This window comes from Vitis vinifera, chromosome 15 (genome assembly GCF_030704535.1).
Source record: "Vitis vinifera cultivar Pinot Noir 40024 chromosome 15, ASM3070453v1".
Classification (NCBI taxonomy): domain Eukaryota; kingdom Viridiplantae; phylum Streptophyta; class Magnoliopsida; order Vitales; family Vitaceae; genus Vitis; species Vitis vinifera.
The window spans coordinates 1,221,547-1,242,630 of NC_081819.1; the positions used below are offsets into that span (position 1 = coordinate 1,221,547).

The 21,084-nt window shown below is 35.6% G+C and overlaps 1 protein-coding gene across 3 annotated transcripts; it reads right to left on the reverse strand.

Moving 5' to 3' along the window:
* Positions 1-514: 514 nt before the first annotated feature.
* Positions 515-18,805, reverse strand: LOC100262532 (lysine--tRNA ligase, cytoplasmic). Of its 3 annotated transcripts, XM_019225753.2 has the most exons (18): positions 18,416-18,617; positions 17,262-17,372; positions 17,018-17,093; positions 15,459-15,527; positions 15,162-15,327; positions 14,974-15,067; positions 14,066-14,151; positions 7,994-8,112; positions 7,852-7,914; positions 4,999-5,124; positions 4,599-4,881; positions 4,386-4,482; positions 4,136-4,292; positions 1,838-1,981; positions 1,667-1,735; positions 1,433-1,576; positions 1,177-1,252; positions 515-884 (listed from the first exon to the last, which is right to left on the reverse strand). In XM_019225753.2, the coding sequence occupies exons 1-18, from the start codon at positions 18,424-18,426 to the stop codon at positions 877-879; spliced, it is 1,899 nt and encodes a 632-aa protein (XP_019081298.1). In that variant the 5' UTR covers positions 18,427-18,617; the 3' UTR covers positions 515-876. The 3 variants fall into 3 exon arrangements, with proteins under 3 accessions (XP_019081298.1, XP_002269584.2, XP_059599071.1); XM_002269548.5 differs by lacking the exons at positions 515-884; positions 18,416-18,617 and adding an exon at positions 18,647-18,805 and having other exon boundaries at positions 891-1,252; XM_059743088.1 differs by lacking the exon at positions 515-884 and having other exon boundaries at positions 891-1,252.
* Between the last annotated feature and the right edge of the window lie 2,279 nt (positions 18,806-21,084).

The window sequence follows — 21,084 nt, forward strand, 5'->3', positions numbered from 1 at the left end:
AAAACAATGGTTTTAACAATTAGAAATTCTTTCATAGTTTTTTTCCAATCAAAACCGAAAAGAGTCCCAAGTTTTACACTCTTGCCAAGATTAAATTTCTTATTGCAATTAAAGCAATAAATCCATTTGTTACATTTGTCTCGTATAATTCTTATTGAATCATCCATGTTTATTGCTTCTAGTTGAGACACTGTTATTTGCTCCATAGAGGTTGGTTAACCTAACAACAACAGTAAGATTGTATGGTCAAGAGGCCTGTATATCAACTCAGAATGCTCTTCTTAGGGATACCCATGAAAACAACACAAATGTTGTTAAATATGATACTTAACCTGTAAAATTTTGTGTTGCTTGGTTGAATTTTCGCCTCAGTTTACCACAAATTGGTAAACTTGAGACAGTTCATGGTAAGCATGTCTTCCAACATCCTTCACATACCCAGATGCTACAGATCCCATGTCAACCTTGTAAGAGACTATGTCACAAAAACCAACAAATCGGAGATTCTCCCTCCTAAAAAAATTGAAAAGCTAAATTAATCAAACTCGAACTGAAGTAACTCCATCTCACATAATATTTCAAAAAAAAAAAAATTACACTGCTGCTCTAAACTCAATTTATAATTAACAGTGTTCCAAGAACTCAAATCCTGAGTTGAAGTAGCAAGTGTTGCTTGCATTTTGCAAACAAGTGAAACATCTAGCTATAAATAATAAAAAGCATGGTATGGTAAGAAGGGTTGAATCACAAACCCCACAAAAAAAGGAAGAAAAGATGAGTTGTGATGGTAAAGATAAATTAATGATCAAAACTTGACAGCAAGCCCAAAAACGTGCACCGATGCAATATCCATTCAAGATTTCAGTCTTCCAACCCCTAGACAGCTGCAAGATTAAAAAGAAAAATGAAAATAAATAAATGATCCACTGATAAGCTCCAACTGAAACTTGGCATCCATAATAAATAAGCAAACTCAGAGCAGATAGGTCATACAATATCTAGAAGTTGCTGCATTGTCATTTTCAATAAAGAACCACAAGGAATGTATTTATATTGATTTTATTATTGATGCTCATGATTAACGATTGAGTTTTTTCCATGCCAACACTCAACTGAGGAACTAGCCAAAATTGAATCAGTGACAGAAAATGTAGGCCATATTATGTGAACGAGTACCTTGGCTAGAAAGTTCAGCAGGAGGCTGGACAGAAGGCTCATCTTGAGGTTTCATGGCTGGAAAGAGAAGAACTTCCTGTCCCCCATAGAATTCAAAATGTGAGCAGTAACCAAGAATTTAACAGTCTCATTTATATATACCATGGTTCCTCCTCGATACATGCACATGTGTGTGAGAAAGAGATAGAGATCATAACACAAATATACCACAAAGGTAAAAACAAAAATATAATAGAAAAAAAGGTGAGATGCAAACCTTAATATTTTGTGAATCTGTTAACATCATTGTAAGTCGATCAATTCCCAATCCCCAGCCACCAGTGGGTGGTAATCCATACTCAAGAGCCATACAAAATGTTTCATCCAAAGCCATTGCTTCATCATCACCTGATTGTCGGTCCTGATATTTGGAAATACATTCACCTCAGAAAAAGTCAGTCATTCAATTAAGATGATACCTCAGTTGCACATTTCTGATGATTTTTTCTACCTTGAGTTGTTCGGCAAATCGCTGACGTTGGACCACAGGATCATTCAATTCAGTGTAAGCATTGCAAAGCTGTGCAATTACAGAGTAGTAGTAACAAGTATGAATGAGAGAGTTGGTTTAGAAAAAACAAAAAATAAAAATAGAAAACAAATCTTGAAGTAGCATAGGTACTTCATGCTTGTTGACAAACAATTCAAAACGTTCAGTCAAGCTTTGTTTCGATCTGTGCCACTTTGCCAAAGGACTCATTATTTCAGGATGGTTAGTGATGAAAGTAGGATTTACACATGTCTCCTCAAGAAAATGCCCCACAAGCTGCAACATTGCAAAATGGCAATAATTAAAAATCCATAAAATTTAAAATGTGCTATACATCATAAAAGATACAATTTAAATCACAAAATGTTGCAGCAAAAATAAGTCAGAAGTGGTGCATAAGTCTCAAATTGCACCAAAAATTCACTCAGAAGCTCATGCAACTTACTAAAAGTATTACAACCTACAAGCCAATGAAGACTATTATCGTCCAATAGAAAAAAACACAAAAACGTTTGAGAGAGAGAGAGGGGAGCCAGGGGGAGGGAAGGAATGCTCTGCCAGCATACAAGTAATTGTATTTTAATAAAAATAATCCATGTGAGAAAACATAAGTAAGAGCATTCCACCAAATTGATGATTGAAAAATTGGTAAGATAAAAGAAAAGGAAAAACAAATAGACCACGAAGGGCTTTAAGCATTTTCTCATGTCAGGCCTTAAAAATGGTATATTTTCAGAAACTGTTTTCAGAAAATATTTCCTACATGTGCTACCTTCAGGGAAGATCAAACTGTTGTGTTCTGCATTTTATGAAAAGCAAGCACTTGAACAATGAAACAACCAAAAAACAAGTTTTCAAGGATGTATTGCTTTCATTTTGGAGATAAAATGTCTTCATCAGAACATCTTTTCCTTGTAGGAATTGGGATTGAATTTAAGACATAGGAATTAGATGACCAAATTTCCTTTTTGATGGGTTTAATAATATTAGCTGTCTAATGCCCAAGCTTTATCTCTTTTTCTGGTTCATTCATCAAGTCTCCACACTTCAGGTTGAAACTCCAATGATGAACATGATTGCTGAGGGAGCAGCGGCTCATCCATAGGAATTAGAAGACCAAATAGATTCTTATAATGTATCAATACCAGGTCCAATAAAATTCAGAAGGTATTGGAGGAAGCCCTACCAAATAAAGGTTTTTGCTATTAGCTTAAGTTCAATTAAAGGATCACTACAACAAATAATACTCCAAAAATTGGGAGCCAAAGGAGTTTTTCAAAGTGCTCATGGTGGGAAAAATGTGTCAAAATGCTCCATTTTTAATTTTCTTTTATAGAAAAAATTTCCATAGAAAATTTAAGAAATTAAAACAATTTTTTAGGATTAATTTCACTCACCTCCCTTCAGAATTTGGCTAAATACGCTTGACCTTCATTGGTTTGAAGTTTCATCAAATACCCTCCTTATTTTGAGAGAGGAGAGGTGAATAAAAATGACAAATGAAAAGGATAAAAGCATTTGATGAAATTTCAAACCAATAAAGGTTAAGTGTATTTGGCCAAAACCTCAAGGGAGGTGACAAAGATTAACCCTAATCTTGTCTCCTTCACTAGCTCAATTTAAAAATCCAGAATTTGAAATATCATATAAAAATTTTGGCTCTGATAATGAGGCTGGAGATTAGGGAGGAATAGATCAAGGAGGGATGTTAGAAGTGACAACAGTGCCTTTGGTGTTAGAGGTGGTTACATCTAAAAGAAGTTAGTACTTGTGGTGGTGGTGGACAGTGAATGTGAGGCAATTATGCTGGTGGTTCTTAGACAAGATACCATTGGTGGTGGCACATATGTTGAAGGGTTGGCAGCAGAAGTGATACTTGTAAAATTACATAGATTTGAGATCAGTTTTGAAGAGGATAGTTTAGTGGGGTGGCCACCTATCAATACGATCTTGTCAATAGCATGTAGAAACATTATGTGATCCTAGTATTCATAGAAATGCTGATGCCGGCAACATGCACTAACAGGGGGGTGATGATAGTGGCAGCAATGCTGGCATGGTTCCAAAATTGTAAGTAATGGTGAAGACAACAGTGGCAGAAACAACGGTAGTTGTGTTAGTGTCAGTGGTATTGAGAGGAGCTGGTAGTGATTGTAAAGTGTAGCAGCACATGGCTAGCCTGGTGAAGGAGGTTAAGGTGGAAGAAATGTAGTTTGTTGGCAGTGCAGCTATCAGCCATCTACCAAGGGTTGAGATGAGCTCTTAGCTGAACCCATAAGGGCTACTGAACCATGAAGAGTCATGTTCTGGAACTTCCCCAGCAAGGAAGCAGTAATATAACATTAGACCACAAACTTTATCATATTCCCAGATTCCACTGACAAATATTGAGATGCTTACGAATGGGTCAAAAATAAATAGAGGATTTACTTTGTCCAACAAACGAGCAGTTGTTTGAGGAGGGGGGCATTTGATATCAAATTTCAAGCATGCATCCACCAAATATTTGTTTGCTTCATCGCTTGAGAGATCCTTGGGTATGCTGAGGTCTGCCATCTTCTCTAAATCCTCTATCATGTCAATCCTTCTGCAATATTTAAAACATCAATCACAAAAGTTATTCCAGAAGATAGATGTTTGAGGTTATACTTTGCACCATAGATTAATGTAGTCAATAAACCTGAAAGGTGGAGTAAAGTCAATCTCAATTGGGTCCTTATCCAAGCCATTTGCATGATATTTAATTTTGTAGCCACCTGTAAGTTCCTTGACCATACCTGTTTCAATGAACTATGGTTAGAAAAAAAATTCTGGGAAAAAATTAATAAGGATAATGAAATGCTACACGGAAAAAAAATGTGCTTTTTTGGAACAACCCAAATGCCGTGCCTACCACTCAACATTTTCTCAGTGAGCTCCATCACGTCATTGTAGTCTGCAAAGGCCATATAAAACTCACATGTAGTGAATTCAGGATTATGGGTCAAATCAATTCCCTCATTCCTAAATTGTTTTCCGATTTCATAAACACGGTCTAATCCACCAACAACTAGCTCCTTAAGATAGAGTTCAGGAGCGATACGCATATATAACTTCATGTTTAGGTCATTGTGATGAGTCACAAATGGACGAGCCGCTGCTCCTCCAGCAATCATGTTCATCATTGGAGTTTCAACCTGAAGTGTGGAGACTCGAATGAATGAGAAAAAGAGATAACGCTTGGGCATTAGACAGCTAATAATATTAAACAATATTGATAATAAAGAAGATTAACACCTGAACAGATGACTAACCTCCAAGAAATCAAGATTGTCAAGAAAGCTTCTAATGTATGAAATAATCTTAGCTCGGGTCTTGAATATTTGTCGAACCTCCATATTCAACATCAAATCCAGGTAACGTTGACGATATCGAGTTTCCTACCAAAAATATAAATAAGCAAATAAATTTAAAATTTTAAAAATAAAATAAATTAAATTAAAAAAAAAAAAAAAAACCTTGATAACCAAATAATGAAAGGGATTTTTTTTTTCTAAACTACCAAGAATAAAAATAATGCAACAACTTATAAAAATAGGAAACAAAGAATTTCAAACAGCACAATTAATAATGTCAACACAACTCCATACTGCTCAGATGATTGAAGTGGAACTCACGTCGGTGTGCCACTGGGATAAAAACTCACTTTTCTGTTATTCTATAAGACACTATTCACATTAATGCACTAGCCACATTAATATTATAAAGAACATTCAGGTTATTGACTATAGGAGGGAGGTGTGGTTTGGTGCAACAAAACAACCAAACTTCCCTTCACTAGTTTTGTTGAGTTCTAGGCACTTCCATCAATGTAAACTAACCTGCATCCAAATTGTTCACTAATAGTCATTTAATCAACTTTAGCCCTAATAAACTTAACACTCTCCCAAGTAAACCTTACACTATACTTATATAAATAAGTCTAAAAACACATCATTATATTAACAATCACTATTAACGATGGCAAGAGAGCAGCTACCACATCCATATTTGGCATTCCCATCCTCTCCTGCTCCCATTCTCTCCTGCAATGCCCTCCATTCCATCAAACATCCACAGCCGTGTCACAGGCTGGAAAAATTGATATATCACGATAATCAGCCAAAACCAATCAGCAATGTTGCCATATTGCCGATATATCAGCAATCTTTTGCCAATTTCTGAGAAAAATCAGCCTCCCAAGATGTCTCCATCATTTTTTGCTTTGGAATTTGCCGATACACGTTATTTCATAAAAAATATCCCCAATTTTTAGCGACATTTTCGTCCTTGCTTATAACTTGGGTTGCTCTTCCTGAAATGCCCTAAATCAAATCCAATTGTGATCAGATCAGATCACAATCACAATTGGATTCTAACTCAATCTTGATTCCAAATGCTCAATTAGATGATTGCATCAATAGATAATCACTCTAACATACATTAGAATGTGTAATGATATATAAAGCACTTTGCCCTATTGATTGGGGCACTCCCAAGTAAACCTTACACTATACTTATATAAATAAGTCTAAAAACACATTATATTAACAATCACCATTAACGATGGCAAGAGAGCAGCTGCAACATCCATATTTGGCATTCCCATCCTCTCCTGCTCCCATTCTCTCCTGCAATGCCCTCCATTCCATCAAACATCCACAGCCATGCCACAGGCTGGAAAAATTGATATATCACGATAATCGGCCAAAACCAATCAGCATTGTTGCCATGTTGCCGATATATCAGCAATCTTTTGCCAAATTTTGAGAAAAATCAGCCTCCCAAGATGTCTCCATCATTTTTTGCTTTGGAATTTGCCGATACACGTTATTTCATCAAAAATATCCCCAATTTTTAGCAACATTTTCGTCTTTGCTTATAACTTTGGTTGCTCTTCCTGAAATGCCCTAAATCAAATCCAATCGTGATCAGATCAGATCACAATCACAATTGGATTCTAACTCAATCTTGATTCCAAATTCTCAATTAGATGATTACATCAATAGATAATCACTCTAACATACATTAGAATGTGTAATGATATATAGAGCACTTTGCCCTATTGATTGGGGCACAATGAATGCTTTTCAACTCAAGACTCTATCCATCTATGTCCAACTGTTTGAACACTTGAAGAAGATCAAATCTCCTTTTTAGTTTGATATTATCAGAAAGAAAAGAAAATTATACCATTTATATGAGGAACTTCTACTACCATTTGCTTTTTAACAATTAAATGAGTACCATAACAGTTCTAATTACATGATAGTTATTTGGTGTCATTATAATCTTGAATTCTTCATGCATAAATAGATAAATGTGTATTATATATATTAAAGCTACCTAGATAAAGTTTCACATATATGTTCACCCTTGAGGCTTGGATCAAATGGTAAAGGGTTAAGAAGGGTTTGTGGGAGGTTTCAGATTAAAGACCCAATGGGACAAAAATTTACCAATCTAAAAAAAAATCATATTATATGTTCAATACAATAAATCCACAATCACTCACATATAAACATCCTTCCATCTAGAGTTTTTGGAGTTGACATGTCTAATACCCCATGTTTGTGTCCATGTATCTCTAATATTGTTCAGGTTCTTTTCAAGGGGTAAAACTAATTCAGGCTGATCAACTAACTGATAGGTTTCCCAAGTGGGTCAAAAATACATTGAAAATGGACATTGCAAAATCTTTTTTTTACCTTGCTCTTTGCATTGCTAAAAATCCCATCCCCCCTTCCCCCTCTCCCACCAAAAACAAGGTAATTTGTAGACCTACATCATGAGCCAGTATAACTAATATGCCTTGTTCGAAAGAGACAAAGTGGGTCATGTGAAACCAACAGCCATGGAAATAAAAAAATAAAAAAAATGTGTATGAATATTTAATCAGTAAATATGCATGCATTTCAAATTCAACACAATGATACAGAAATTGAACGAGTAAAATGAATTAATTATAGAAAACCACATTTTTTTTTTCATTTAACTAGGATGAAATCAATAAGAGCAATTCAAGAAACTCAACTCAAATGAAAAACAAAAAGAACAAAATTTGGACAATTGACACAATTTCAAACAGTTAGAGGTCATGTTTTAAGTTGTAGGCTATTAACTAATACCTGATCTTTCAAAATATATGTTTCAGGATTCCTGGTACTTCCTGGGACCCATACATCAGTTTTCTGTACAAAATCCATAAAAAATTGATGTTAGGAAAAAGCCAGACGGCACTAAATCAATCACAAAACAAAATCTGTTCACCTTCACATTGGCATTATCAGAACCAGGACCAGCTTTCTGTCTTGGCATCATATGGAGACAATGAGATAAGACTATGAAAGATTTTGGAAAAATACTTAGCTCCCCCCTTTTGGTTTTTCCTGAAAGATAGTTTAAAAAAAATAAAAGAAAAAAGAAAAAACCAAATTAAAAATAAGGAACAACACAAATCACCATAGCTTGAATATGAGCATCATTAGAAATTCTACAATTAACTATAATGCAAAATGTTTTCCATAAACATTAACCCAAAAACCAGACTCCCATGGATAATAAAAGAGGTAAGATGACAAACAAAGCTTCAATAGAACAGTGAGAACATGACATGAAAGAAATGAAAGAACAATATCAGAATAGTTGCACATTGAGATGTTGACAATATTTTAACATCTTCTAAATGATTGCAATCGATAATATCCATGCAGTGCATCAAACATAACATCTAGTAAAAGAACCCATGAGATAATAACAAAGTCGTATGTAGTAGAAGGAAACAACTTAAAATGGTTGGGCATAGGAATAGATATCAGAAGCAAGTAGGAGAAGGGGTAGAAGAGAGCACCCTACACCAATCATAGTAAAGGTTCAGAGAATGTAGGAACATCCAAACACACATACAACTTTGACAGTAAAACTAAAAGCTTAACTAAGATTGTACAAGAAACATATCTAAAACCTACATTATCAAGTAATTAAAGAATTAGGAATTATACTACTGCATGGAAAAATGCCAAAAACATCAGATGTAGGCTCAAGGCTCCCATTCTCAATTTTTTTCCCTTCAAACGTAGCAGGTAGGTGCTAGGAGGGAAGAACAAAATAAAATTGATATACAAAGCTAATAAAGAACCAATATGATTCAGGATCATAACCAATAACCAATACTCTGGGATCTTATCCTGTTTCCAATAGGCAATGTTCCCTAATGACAAGCAGGATATTCACTATCCAGAAGATGCACCCTCATCATACTTGAGATACTCCATTACAGACACTGAGCAGGTTTCACAAGATAATTGATAATAGGAAGGTTTTTTTAATTCAATCTAGAAGTATATAATTCTCCTATAATATAAGGAGTTTCCAGCGAACTAAAGCATGGTTGAATGGATTTTTTTTGTTTGCAATCAAAGCTAATCCATGTCTAATTCTGGTTGGTTGCTTCTCTTTCTTTCATTTTTTGTTTTTCTTGATAGATAAAGAAGTGTATCTATATATATACATAGGCACCAAAAGAGTGGCCCAAGGAATATAGGACGTATACACCTACCACCAAGAGGCTCAAACAAGAGAAGGATTTACAAAACAAAAAGGGCAACAAGAGCCCAACCAATTAAAGAAACTAACTAGAGTCAAAGAACCATCATTTATAAACATCTTAGTCTCCAACCAAAGAAAGCAAACAAAAGTTTTAGCCTTGGGATCAAAAGCACTTCATCATCAAAAGCAATCCTATTCCTTGACTTCCAAACCATCCAAAAGATGCATAAGGGTCTTACCCTCCGAACCTTCTTGCACTTTTTGCCCATAAACAAATCATGCCAACCTAGTAGTGTCTCTCTAACCCACGAGGGAAGCACCCAAAACACTTTGAAAAGAGCAAAGAGCAACTCTCATAAAACTTTTGTCTTTGCACAGTGCAAAAAGATGTGATCTATGGATTCTTCCTCCAATTGGCAAAGATAACATCTATTCACTAAAGACCACCCTCTTCTTTGGACTTGATCTAATGTTAAAAGTTTTTCCCCATGTTGCCTCCTAGGCAAAGAAGCATACTTTAGGCTGCACCCATGAGTTCCAAATGATTCACATTGGAAAAGAAATTAAACTGTATCTAATGTTAAAGTTTTTCCCCATGTTGCCTCCTAGGCAAAAAAGCATACTTTAGGTTGCACCCATGAGTTCCAAATGATTCACATTGGAAAAGAAATTAAACTGTCCAACTCCAAGGCGTTATAGAGGGACTTAACTGTAAACTTGCCACTTTTCATCTCTATCCAAAGCACCTTATCTTCCTCATCCCTACACACTCTCTTCCCATGAAAACACAACAAAAATATCTCCACACAATCCACCTCCTAATCATTGATAGACCTAGAGAAGCAAGGACTCTAACCCCCCCTTCCCCTCCTCCTCAACTGAGGAATTCCAAACATCCTGCACCCACACCACTTATCCTTCCAAAATTTCACATTTCGCCCATTACCACCAAGAATGAAATCTTACTACTCAAAGGTCTCAATCATTCCTTCACTTCCCAAAACCCAACATCATACCCCTCCCTCACTTCTCAAGAACACCACCCCCTCCTTCCCCATACATCCCATTAATGACTTGATTCCAAAGGGGCCCTCTCTCACTCACAAATCACTAACTCCATTTGCATAGGAGAGTCTTATTGAGAGTTGAGTGACACTTAACTCCCAATCCCCCTTTCCTCAATCTTATCGATTGTGGCATGCACAACAAAGACAAAATAAATTGGCAAACTAGACAAAGTGATTTGAATTAAGGTAATTCTTCCTCCTTTGGAAATGGATTGTTTCTTCCACATGACCAACCTTAGGTGAAACCTCTCTTCCACTCCATCCCAAGCTGCCACAAATTTAAATGGTACACCCAAAGGGAGAAATAAGAGGAAGGCTACCCACCTTACAACCAAACTTTGAAGCCAAATCATCTATAGTTTCCACCTTTCAACTAGAGTTAACTTGCTTTTATCCAAATTTATTCTCAACCCCATAATGGCATCAAACCACATAAACAACCATCATAAATAAGTCATTTGATTCTAAGAGGCCTCATAAAAGACAAGAGTATCATCATCAAACAAAAAATGGGATATTTGAACCCCTCACCTGACAACCCAATAAAAGTCCTTCTTTCACTGCCCTCTTTAAAAGGCAATTGAGTGACTTCATAGCAATCACAAATAAATAGGGTGAGAGGGGATCCCCTACATTAAGCCCCTAGATCTTTGAAAAAAGCGTACCAGGGTGCCATGACCAGGTTGGGAATACACACCACTTGATTCCGCTTCTCTTTCTTTCATATCCATCATTCAACTTTTTCTTCTCCTTCTCTTCTCTCTTATTTTCTTTCTTCCATCCTCCTTAATGCTGCTGATTGTTGACTGTTTAAGTAAATGCGGCTAGCTTATAGTATGTTGATGTTAGTAACTGCCCAGTCTTTATTACTGTTTTTTTCTGAGTTTAGGCTTTCATGATGTGATCTCAAAATTCTGGATGTCAAAGCACAGATAAGTGCTACTGTAATTGCTTTTTTGCAGTTATTTATTTTTAGTAGTAATGGCTACCATATCTGAAATAAAAGAGTCTCTTGGTGATTCTGAGAATATAATTGTTGTTCAACAAAATGACAATCCAAGTCTCAAAATTACCACTACTTTAGTCAATTCTAAAAACTATATGCAATGGTCTAGAGCAACACAAAAATTCATATCAAGCAAAGGAAAGTGGTCTTGTGTTGCAATGGTCTCAGCTTACTGTGAGTAATTTTTTTTCTTTTTATTTATTTATAAAAGAATGTATTAAGTGCAAAAAAATGCACAAGAGTACACCGGATGTATACAATGAGCAAAAGATGCAAAGCAAAAAGGAGGGAAAACAAAAAACTACTCCCTCTCTCAATCAAAGCCCATCTAATCTAAAAAATCAATTAATGAGAAAGAACTCCCATTAATGTACACGTGAACCCACATAGCAAGTTTGCTAAGGAATGAACTTTTTAGCCTTTGATCTGGCGTCTCCTCATCTTCAAACACTCTTTGATTTCTTTCTTTCTATATAGTCCAAAAAAAACATAATGAAGGCGCTCTCCATATCTTCCTACGCTCTTTTCTCACATAAGAAACTTGCCACCCTAGTAGGGTATCCCTTCCCGAGGTAGAAATAACCCAAGGGATATCAAATAAAGAGAACACCAACAGCCATAAGATCCTTGCTTTAGCACAATGAAGAAGAATGTGGTCAATGAATTCTACATCCTCTTTGCAAAGAGCATACCTATTGACCAACGACCAGCCTCTTCTTTGGAGCTGGTCCAAAGTCAACACCTTCATCTCCTAAGCTTCCTAAGCAAAAAAAAAAACCTCACTTTAGAAGGAACCCAGGAGTTCCAAATAATCCCTAAATGAAAATAGACAACACAATTTGGTTCCAACAAAGAGTAAAGGGATTATACAGAAAACCTTCTTTTGCTATCACCCTTCCAAACCACTTTATTCTCTTGCTCCCTATTCACCTATTGACCTTGGAGTTGAAGTAGAAGCCTCTCCACATAATCCAACACCCAATCATTTAGATTCCTAGCAAAATTGAAGTACCAATCCCCTCCTCCCTTCCTTTGCTCCCATAAATTTGCTACCCACACTTCTTTTGCCTTGGATAAGGCAAACAAAATTGGGAACATGTTTAAAGGCTCCTCACTACACCACCTATCTTTCCAAAACTTCACTCTCTTTCCATCCTCACTCATAGCTTATTGTGAGTATGATTGGGCTGAGTTCAATTCTTGATTCTAAAAATGTTTCTTCATTGTGAAATTTTCTTAATAGTTAAGTGCCAATTGGCCTTAAAATTAAAGAGAAATTTTAAGGTAGAAGATCTTGGCCACCTTAAATACTTCCTTGGGATAGAAGTCTCTTACTTGAAGAAAACAGTTTCCTTTGTCAATGGAAGCATGCAATGCATTGTTAAAACATATAGGTTTTCTTAAATGTCAAGCCAGTGATAATCCTATTGATATGAACAAAAAGACAAAGTTACCTACACATAGTGGCACTCTTTTGCCTAATCCTCAACTGTATCAAAGTCTGGTTGATTAACTAATTTGTCTCACTATTACTCAACCTGATCTAATATATTCAGTTAGTCTTATCAGCCAATTTATGCATGTGCCATGTACTAAACATTTGCAAGTAGTTAAATCAATTCTTCATTATATCAAGAATGCTCTAGGGAAAGGAATTTTGCCCCAAAATAAAGGCCATCTAAATATTGTTGACCATTCAAATGCGGATTGGGCAAGTTCATTAGGTGATAGAAGATCTACTACATGATTTTGTATATTTTTGGGAGGTAACTTGGTAATATGATGTACCAAAAACAAAACTATTCATGGTTGTTCATAGTAGTATCAAAGCTGAATATAGAGTCATGTCTTAGACATGATGTGAATTAATTTGGCTTCAAAAAATTGGTAGCTAAGTTAGGTTTTCCAATTTCATCTACTTCCCCTATGCATTGTGACAATCAAGGGGTCATTCACAATACATCTAATTCTATTTTTCATTAACATACAAAACATATAGATATTGATTGTCACTTTGGTCATGAAAAAGTACTAGATCAAGAAATTTCTATTCCTTATATTTGTTTTGTAGATTAGTTTACTGTTTACAAAAGCCCTTTCTAGAACTGCATTGCAGTATGCTTTATCCAAGCTAGGCTTGATTAATATCTACACATCAGTTTAAGGGGGAGTGTTGAAGATATTGGCTCCTATTATCATATGGTTATCTTGTTATATATTTATTCTTTTTTATTTCATTTGTGGATATAGCTATCTAGTTTATAAAGTTATAGATGGTTAGGAAGTTTGATATAATCTTGAACTCTTTAAGTTATTAAATAGATAGCAAGGTGTTTTTATGTGATCTAGAACTCTATAATTCTCTTATAAATATAAGGAGTTTCCCTAACTAAAAAGTGGTTGATTGGGTATTTTTTCTTCGCAGCCATGATTAACAACATTAACAAAGGATAATAAAATTCTAATGCAATCCTTAGAATTTGGAAAACCAATTTGCAAGAACAAAAAGTTAAATCCACAAGGCTTCATTGTAGTAGCAATGGTTTGATTTTCAGATCAAGATATATAAATAAAAAATAAAAAATAAAAAAAATCGTATATTCAATTGAAACTTGATTTATAGCCATAATTTTATTTCATGTACTCAACCAAAGACACATGAAATATTTATAAAGATAGATCAAAGATGCTATATTTGATTAATAATTGTAATATCTGGACCTGGAAAGCCAGTGACACCAACAATATCACCCCGCTTCACACCAGAATGGAACCTAGAAAATTCAGCCTCATCCATATCTGAGCTCCTGAATCAATGAAATACATAGTCTGTTAGCGCTTTTCATGAAGGCAAAAGCCACAAGAAAACACATAATAACACATAATTGAATCTACTCAGAGAACTCATAGATACTGTCATTTTAACACCTTCACATATTTAAACAAAAGCTATACACATATTGAAGCATGAGTTACACAACTAAAAAAATATCCTAAAGCAACAAGAACTTTTATTGTATCTCAAGCTCCTGCACATGGAGCACACACATATACAGCTAAACACAGATGATAACCCCCAACAAGCATAAAACAGACCAACAAAGGTCGTCTTAAACTCCTAAACACTCAAGGGGTTAGGTCGTAGGTGGAAAAGGGGAGAATTGGGATGTTGTGCAAGGCCGATTGCGTTTGTGTGTACAGGAAACAAATTCATGTCTCTAAGTTACCTTTAATATTGAAATTTAGAATGCCAATTTGAAGAAGAACATATAGTTGAAAACCAACTTAGCATAGAGTATGGAACAGTAGTTGAGCTTCTACAAATAGATAACAGACCAATAATAGAATAGATATAGACTTGTCTGAACTATATAGAACCCATCAGGAAATTCAAGAAGATGTTCAAGAAGTATAACAAAGAAAGAGAAAAAAAAACAGTTCATATTAAATAAGTCACCAGAACAACCATAATGGAAGCTAGCTTTTGATCTGAATATCAAGGGTTTAGACAGGCAAAATACTAACAAAAACCCCTGTTGAAAATTATTTGCCCCAGTGACCTTACATAAATACAAAAAGAGCATGGAATATGGATATGTAAGTAAGAAGAAATAATAATCATTAGATACCTTGCATCAGCCATAACTTGAACTTTAGCACCATCACCATGCAAATCATAAAAAAATAGCTTTGAAGAGGACGACCGTTTGCTCATTATTCGCCCTAATATAAGAGGAATGTTATAAAGATTAGTGTAAAGAAATGCAAAATAACAACAGGTAACACTAAATATGTAGAACCCCCAAATTTCCAATACCAGCCAATGATACTGTGACATCCTCAAGGTGATCCCCATTGCTTAAGGCTCCATATTTCTTTATGTATTCAAGGATAGATAGTGTAACAAAGAATTTGTGAGGATATGGATTTTTCCCAGCAGCCTTTTGAGCTGCAAGATATTTCACCCTATTTTCAAAGTATTGCTGCACAAGAAATCAAGCAAAAAGAGCAGCAATTGAAGGTTAATACCATATAGAAAAACATTAATAGAAAGGTCCACTTGGAAACCATTAATAGAAAAACATTATTTAATCAGGGGGTGACAAAGCTCTACAGTTGGATCCATATCTTCATCATCACCAGCCATGGGTTTCTGAACCTTCGAGCTTGATACTGCAGCAGCCTAGAAAAAGAAAGGGACTTATATAGAATGGAAAAAAACAAGAATTAAAGACTAAAATCTTCTCAGGAAATAGAAAACTTTAGAAGTAGAAATATCTTTATTAAAAAAAAAATAGAAAAATCAATGTTAACCCTCTCTTGTGATTCAATTACTAAAAAGGCTGGTGAATTTGACCATTAGAACTGGACTAAGACCTCTAACTCTCAGTTTAATTGTTATGGAAAAAAAAACGATTCCATTATCCCCTGTTGTGGAAAACCAACACAAGAAGAAAAAAAAAATCCATTCATGATCGAGTTTAGAACTTCAAAATTCTTTCATTTTCTTTCCTTTAATTCTCTCCAAAACCAAACAGAGCCTAGATTCCTCAAAGCAATAATAATATAAAATAATAATAATAATAATAATAAACGGTGTTTTAAAAGGCTATTGAGGCTTACACCTTGAGGCTCACTTCAAGGTGAGGCCATGCAAATTAGCCTTGAGGTTATAGCCTCAATAGAGGGCAATTGAGGCTTAAGTCTCACTTGATTGAGGCTTATAGCCTTGAGGCTATTGAGGCTTAAGTCTAAAATATTCAAAAGGTTTTAATGGGTTTAGGGTCTTTATTGACTTTTTGTACATTTGTTAATAGGTTGAAGCCTCAATATTTATTGGTTGTACTGACTTGTGCTTTTATGGCGTTTTTGTATAGATTTATAAGTTTTGTCTTGTATCCAATATTAGGGTTAAAACTTTTAAAAAATAAGGGCTTAGTTGACTACCAATTAACCCTTTAAATTGAAATGAAAGGATGAGATTGGGAAGAAGAAATCAAAGAATTGTTGATCACTACAGTGATCAAGCTTACATATAATCATTATCTTATTTTTCATGGCTATAGTAAAAAAAATCACTATAATCAATGGATAAAGAAGAAAAATGGATTGACATTAACATTGATGGGGAGGATAATTGAACAATTGGTCCTATCAAAAAAGTAATAGAACAATTGGATATAATTAAGATTCATTAGAGGATCCTACTAGTGATAGTGATGGTAGTTTTGAAGATTATTTGATAAATGCATGAGGGAATTGGATTTTAGAAAAGACAAGGAAACTAAATTAGAAGCTATTGAAAATAACATACAATTAATCTAATTATTATACATTGTATAGTTTTCTTATCATTTGATTTTCATGTGATTTTATTAGTATTTTTCTAAGTTTTAAGATTTTTTTCTTTTTATTATTATTAAAGTCAAGGCTTACGCCTTGTTCCACCTCGAGTGTTATGCTTTGCTTCATTTAGGCAAAACACCTCAAGACCACCTTTAGCCTTTTAAAACATCGATAATAAATAAAAGCTCCTCTCAATTGAACCTATGTCAACTGCATGGCTTAAGCAAGCTGAATTTCCCTGTTTTAGAAAGCTGAAAAACTGAAACAAAAAGAAAATCAAATTTTCTCTTCAACCAACAGACAATTAGGATCTAAGAAACTAATCACCTGCTTTGCTTTTTCCTCCTCTTTGCGCTTCTTTTCCTCCTCCCTCTGCTTCATCTTCAACTCCTTCTTCCGAGCACTACCAAAAGCAATCAACAACACAATTTCAGTCAAGACACTACCAAAACCTTAGTTCCACATTGCCACTATTTGCAGCCAAAAAACGAAACACAAAGCCTCCATTTTCACTGGGTTTTCTTGTATTTTCTCAGGAAATACACAGAGAATTATAGTACGAAAAACTCACTTTTTGCTTGTGGTTTCAGATGAAGAACCATCCACGGATAAATCCAAGATTGCTTTGGCAGCTTCTTCAGCAGCACCCTCCATTGGGAATATAGCTTTAGGTTTTTTCAGGCTGTAAAAATAAAGATTTTTATTTTTATTATGGAGTAAATATCACCTGAACCTTGTTTCCTATCAATTATTAACTTCACCTGTTCACCATGATTGGATAAGAATAGATCGAATCCACCATCAAATGGATCTGCTTATACTAAAGCTTTAGTCTTAGGGAATTAGATCTAAACACTCTTCTTTTAAAAGAATTCCCAAAAATTACACTTATAATTTAGATTTGATTAAATATGAAACAATCATAAGGGAAACCTCATTTACTTATTAGGACCCAAATCATTTTCTTGATTTGTAAGAATCTTGCTACGAAATGCAAGGCATATGATTTTTCTCCTGGGGCTCAAAAATGAAAACAGTGAACAAGTTAAATCTTGTTAATCTCAAATCATTTTCAATGGTTAAAAGTCCTCCGAAACTAACCCAATTTGAGACAATGTTTTTGAAAAAAATGCTACCAAACATGTTTTCCATGTCATGTTCATTTTCCTTATAGGAAAACAGTTTTTTTTTTTTTTTTTGATAAGAAAAGCAAATTCCTTATAGGAAAACAGTTTTCATTGTCACTACCAAATATGTTTTTCTTGCAACAAAATAAATGAAATGCTTGTATCATCTCAAGCACCCAGTTTCTATATTAGATCAAAGACAAATGCATGCATCATACACATTAGTTTCTCCACTTTAGGACACTACTCAAAGCAGTACCTAGCCAAAACAGGCAATCAAAACAAAATTTTCTGAAAAACCACAAGATACATTCCAACAACTCAACATTATTTCGGATCACAACAAAAAAAAGGACTCCGATGACAACAAAAAAACAGCCTTGTGGCAGAAAATTAAAAAAATATATATATTAAACCACCAACTGTGCCAATTTCATATCATCGACGCAACAACTGAAATTATAGTAAAACAAAAGAAAAAAATAAATAAATAGACACAGGTACAAAGACCGATAATCCAACAAAAATTTCGTGAGCTGTAATCCAAACTGCCAATAGTTCAGATGTTCAAAGAGAAGCACTAGAATTCAAAACTTACAGCTTTAGCATTCCCAATTTATAAAACACTCGAGCGTGAAATCCGACCCTCTGTTTGGATTACCAGGAAAAATGAAGAAAACTAAAAGAAAACCACACTTTGATTACTATCTTGAGCCCTAAATGGTGCAAAATTTAAGATTCAAAATCTTCTTTCATTTTCTCATTATTTTCTCAGCACCCAAACGATTGTATATAAATTGGGTATAGAGATTGGAAGTGTAACTAGTACCTTTAACTCAAGAATCGACTGAAACGCAGCGTTTGGTGAAGGAAAGATAGAATGCTTTTGAGTGGAGAGATGGAGGCTTCTGCTGCTGCAGCTGCCGCCGGCAAACCCTAGAGAGCTGGAGGTTTCTGCGTGAAGTCTTTCAGATGACAGTGGGCTGAGCTAGACCGGGCCCAAACGTAGAAACGTGAGTTCGTTCAGGTGATAGCAGGCTAAGCCTAGACCGGCCCAAATTTTTTGACTAATTGGGCTATCTGTGCACTGATTTCTAGCCCATACCAGAAGGGATGAAAATTTTTGGCGAAATTTCGTGTTTCAGCGGTCAGCGATATGTCGGAGGACCGATTTTTCCCAAAAAAATCGACATGTTCGTTGTCAAACTTGGTCAAAGCTCCATGCGCTGACGGAGACTCGAACCCCACATATGAGGCTTACAGTACACCTGGCAATTTGAATATGATGCTCTAAATTTATATATTTAAAACTAATCATATAAACAAAATATAAAAGGAATATTTTAAAGTACAAACAAATTATAATTATTTTATAATTAAATGTAAAAATTTCATTTAACTGATTACCAAAAATATAAAAATTATAATGATAATTTTCTTTATAATATTTTTAATATTATTAATATATTAAAAATATATACGTGTAGACCCCCATTTAGGGGCTCATGTTTTACCACATTTGCTGTAAGTTTTTCTTTGCAGGTGGAAGGCTCTCAAGGAGCCACGTGTCTCTTCCAGGTTGGCTAGTAAAGAATCAAGTTAGTGGTTTTGATGGCCAATGAAAGCTTGACACGTGGAGAGATATTCAGCAGAAAAGCTGAAAACCGTTAAGCTGCATGGCAGGGTAGTGGAGAGAGGCAGCTGTGTGAGGTGTCTGGGGGTGCTCGGCCGTTGGAGATATTTTTAGAGAGGAATGATTTGCAGGGAAAGAGGAAAGGCAGAAGAGCTGGTTTTTGGTGGGAGAAAAAGGGTGAGAGACATTTTGGGAAGAACCAGAGAGCTTAGAGGAGACATTTGAGGGAGCTAGGAACCAGGGAGCTTAGAGGAGAGGGGTGCTTTTGGCTGTTTTTTTTTGGGCTGATGATAGAGTAGCAGAGAGCTTGGAGAGGTTTCCATTGCCAGGGAGAAGGGAGTTTTCTTTAGAGGAAGATAGTAGAGCTTGAGAGTTGAGGGAAGAAGCTAAGAAAAACAGAGCATGTTTCTGGAGAGAGGGTGCTGATTTTGCAGTGAGCAGGCTGCTAAGGAAGAAGAAGAGGGTTTTACTGAGTTCCTGTCGATCTGGTTGGAGAGAATCACTCTCAGGTATGCTTTTCTTCTCTTTTTCTACTCATTCTTGGGAGATTTTTGGGGATTGCTAGTAAGTATGTTCATATATATGTTTTTTTTTATTTTTTTTTGTGGTTCTTGCTGAAGATCAGTTTGTCCTTATTTCTTTTCCCCCATGATATATCTGTAATCATGCTTTGATCCTTGTTGAATGCTCATTTGCCTTCACTCACCATCATCTGAGCCCATTATTTCAAACATGAGATGTGGCTTGTATGAGTTCGTTTTATCCATTCCCATTGTGCTCTGTTTTTCGCCGTTTTCCCCTGTTCCTAGTACCCTCCCAGAGTGCATCAGTTTTCTTATCAGTGTTTGAGGAAGGGAAGCAAAGTAGCAGACGAGATTTTCTGGGGGGCAGTGGTTCATTGTGAAGGGAATAACACAGAGGTAGTGCTTTTTAGGAGTAGTGATACCTTCATTGCCACGTTTGACTCCGTCGACTATTTTCTGCAACTCCAAGGTTCGTACAGGAAGTTGGGTCAGCCAACAATTACGGGTCAACCCGTTGTCTCTGAATTTGAAGAACCATCAGCATGGGAAGGTCCTTTTCTCAGTTGTGTGTAAGGCAGTGTCGGTTAAAACTCCGAACCGACGTTGGAGGCCTCAACATTACTGAAGATGTCACTCAGCTTATAGGGAAAATACCGAGGGTGTACCTGAATAATGTCATAAAGGGGTCTGTTGCAAACGTCGCCGCCAAACTGGAAATCATGGAGTCACGTAGCAGTGCCCTAAGAGTATCTCCAAGAGGAACAGAGCAAGATTGAAGAGATTGTCAAACTCCTTTGATAGGAAAGAAGTATGAGAAGGGTGAAATTATCATCTGGGAGAAAAGAATAAATCATGGTAGCTGCAGTGAGCAAGATTCACACGTTACCTTTTGTGAAGCCACCAATGCAAACAATGATGTTGAGTGTTGCACACAATCCATTAATCGCGAGCTTTTTGGTGTTGATGAAATTGAACAATGCAAAGCAACGAGTGAATAGGACTGACGCGTTTGATGCTCATGGGCGGTATCATTAGAGCTTCACTCTAGTGTCTTAACGGCCAAGGTAATCCAACCTTCAACCGGTGCAGTCAAGCAGTAGCGTGCTAGCC